We start from the raw sequence: 3,063 nt of genomic DNA on the forward strand, positions 1-3,063 counted from the left end.
TTGTGAAATAAAATTAAAACAAAATAAAATTTAAATATATTTTTAAAACTTTTAACAAATTTCAAGAACAAAAATATATATTTTACTCTTAATTTTTTCTTTTTAAAGAATAGTTTGTTTCAAAATTTATTGTTATTTTAAAGAATAAATTTCGAAATATTACTCTCATGTTTATCTAATATTTTATTTTTTTGTGAATAATAATTCTTGATGCTAGCACCAATAATCAGAAATCGAGGTTGGTTAAGTTGGATGATGGCTCTGTTGCTCTCTGTTGCTAGAATGTTTAGACCGTCACTACTACTTAATAAAATTTATAAGAGAAGAGAACTTATTAGAGGTTCACCTAATGGGATTAATGGTGCTAGTGTTAGTAATTTACGTTCACCACAATATGCTGTTTCTACAAGTCAAAATGAAACCGAAAATTCGTCACGTGAAGCTCGTGATTATCATTACAATGACCATTATTCATCAGAGCCCAGTGTCTCACAGCATGTATCTGATAATGATGTTGATAATGATGTTGAGGAAGATATGATTCGAGCTGCAATTGAGGCTTCAATAAACACCAATGTTAATGTATGTATTTCCACAATATAAAGTTAATTTCTTTCTAATTTTTTTAGATGAGTTTTTGTTATTTTGCAATATGTTAAAATTCATATAGCAAAATGTTTTGTATAACAGAATATGCTAAATTTTAGTTTTTCATTAATTAGCATTTGACATAAATAAACTAATTTTTAGAAGCAGAACCATAAAAGGAAAAGAGGAGTATTAGGGCCAGCAACTTTTGTGATTTGTAGCCATCAAATAGTCATTAATGATGATTTTAATGGTGTGATATTTTATTCAATGACTCACTTTTTTTGCTAATTACATGCTGAACAGAATTTAAAAAAATTGCTGGTCCTAGACTTTTCCAAAAAAAAATTAGAGACATATATATATATATATATATATGGTTGACTGGCTGTATAAGAAACATTGGCAAGGAACTAAGTTTATTTTAAAATTAAATCATATTTTTTTATATTTTAATAATATTTTTTTAAGATACAATATCCATCTTAGTATAGAGTATAGACACTACAACACACACTTATTTTATTTTTTTAAAGTTTTTCTCAAGTTTTCCATATTGAAACATTATTTTTTCAGGGTTCATTGGACGATGATGATTTGGCTGAAGCACTTTCTCTGTCCTTAAAGGTTATGATTTTTTTTTTTAATTTTTTATTTTTTACAATATATATTAATAGTTCTTATTTGTATTTTCAAATGATATTTGAATTTAGACTGCGGCTGAAGAAGAAGAAGAACGTGAATTTATAGTTAAAGAAATAATAAGCAAGATAGAGCAAAGCAAAGCAGCAACAGCAGAAGGATCAGACATGAATATCATACTGCCTCATGAATTTATATCACAAGAATAAGAGAGCGGAAAGAAAAAAATAAATAAATTTGTGTGATGTGAAATTTTTCAGGAATTAAGTTGTCAATTTACTTAAAAAAATACTATGAAGTTTTCATCTCAACTTAAATACAAATTAGTCAATATATTATACATAAATTAAGAAATAAATATACAGGAATGTATTTTTCTACATATATTTCGACAAAGTTTAGTTTTTATTTCGTAGAAAAAAAAAACAAAGATATACTATAGAGTATAGATAGAAAAATTTATTTGGTCATAGATAACAACAAGAATAACGATATTTTTACCATTTTTTTTCTATTTTGAGACAAATTTCTTTATACTTTCCGAAAAAAATAAAGACAAAAACTTAATCACAAAAATATTTAGAATAGAATAGGTATATAAATGGATTACATTGTGAGAAAAATAGAATAGATATATAGATGAATCACAGATGATAATGCGTTATAAAAAAAATAAAAAATGCTATTTGTACACTAAAATTAATTATTAAAATTAGCCATTAATATATTTGTGTATAAATACATGTGTGATTTAATTTATTTTTAACATCTATTTATATTCCAGCATATATTTTATACTGATAACTGACTTTAATAACTAATTTTAGTGTACATATGATATAAAATAGAGAGTGCAATACTTTTTAAAAAATGACTTTTATTTATTTTATATGATTAATTATTTTAATTATTGAATTTAATTATAATAAATAAATTGATTTTATTTTAATTTATATTAATTTTTTCGTCTTATGTATGTTGATTTATAATTATTAAGAGTATCATAACTCATACTTAATCATTTATTTGATTTGATCGATATAAATATAAAATATTTTCTTATACTTTTATAAAAAAGGACAAAAAGTTAATCACAAAAATATTTACAACGGTGAGATACAGGAGTTTTCTGTCAAATACATACAACACCATCAAATAATAAAATTTCAGAATATTATGATTGACGATAAGGAAAAAAAAAGATATGATGCTATTAATAAGATAGGCCGTATGTGGGGGGCACCAAACTAACCGTCCTCTGGACACTATCTCGTCTAATACTTTATTTGGTTTAAAAGAATTTGAAAAGAAAAAAAAATGAAAGAAAAGAAAATGAATGAAAAAAATAGTTTTTTATTGTTTGAATAAAGAAAAAAAATGAATGAAAAATGTAAAAATATATGTGAGGTTTACGTTAAGATTTTTTTTCTAAAATTGAGAAGAAAATTTAAATTGGAATAGAAAAATGTATAAAATTATAAATTTGTTATTATAACATTAGTATATTATAATTTATAAAGGGTATTAATATAATTTTATTTAGATATGATTTTTTTTCTTTTTATTTTTTCTTCCATCCAAATAAAAGAAAATTTTTTTTTACTTTCTTTTCTTTTATTTTTTTTTCTCATTTTTTTTCTACTCATTTTTTTTCCATCCATTTTTTATTTTGCATCCAAACAAAATATTAATCTCTACTCAAAATTAAAATTAGTAATAGATGTATTGTTATTCATTTGGCAAAATTCAACAACACTTAAGCTATTCAAGAAAACGACATGGAAAAATTAAATTTTCTTTTCTTTTTTTTGGTTCAAAGAAAAAGAATACTGA

At 23.0% G+C, this 3,063-nt stretch overlaps 1 protein-coding gene across 1 annotated transcript in view; it reads left to right on the top strand.

The window, feature by feature from the left end:
- The window catches only part of LOC110269168 (plant UBX domain-containing protein 8-like), a 2,122-nt gene extending 683 nt beyond the window's left edge, over window positions 1–1,439 (top strand). The window contains exons 3-5 of the mRNA XM_021116837.1: window positions 218–582; window positions 1,165–1,215; window positions 1,302–1,439. Of these exons, the coding sequence (XP_020972496.1) occupies window positions 218–582; window positions 1,165–1,215; window positions 1,302–1,439 (554 nt within the window). The remainder of the gene's footprint in view (window positions 1–217; window positions 583–1,164; window positions 1,216–1,301) is intronic.

This window comes from Arachis ipaensis, chromosome B02 (genome assembly GCF_000816755.2).
Source record: "Arachis ipaensis cultivar K30076 chromosome B02, Araip1.1, whole genome shotgun sequence".
Lineage (NCBI taxonomy): Eukaryota > Viridiplantae > Streptophyta > Magnoliopsida > Fabales > Fabaceae > Arachis > Arachis ipaensis.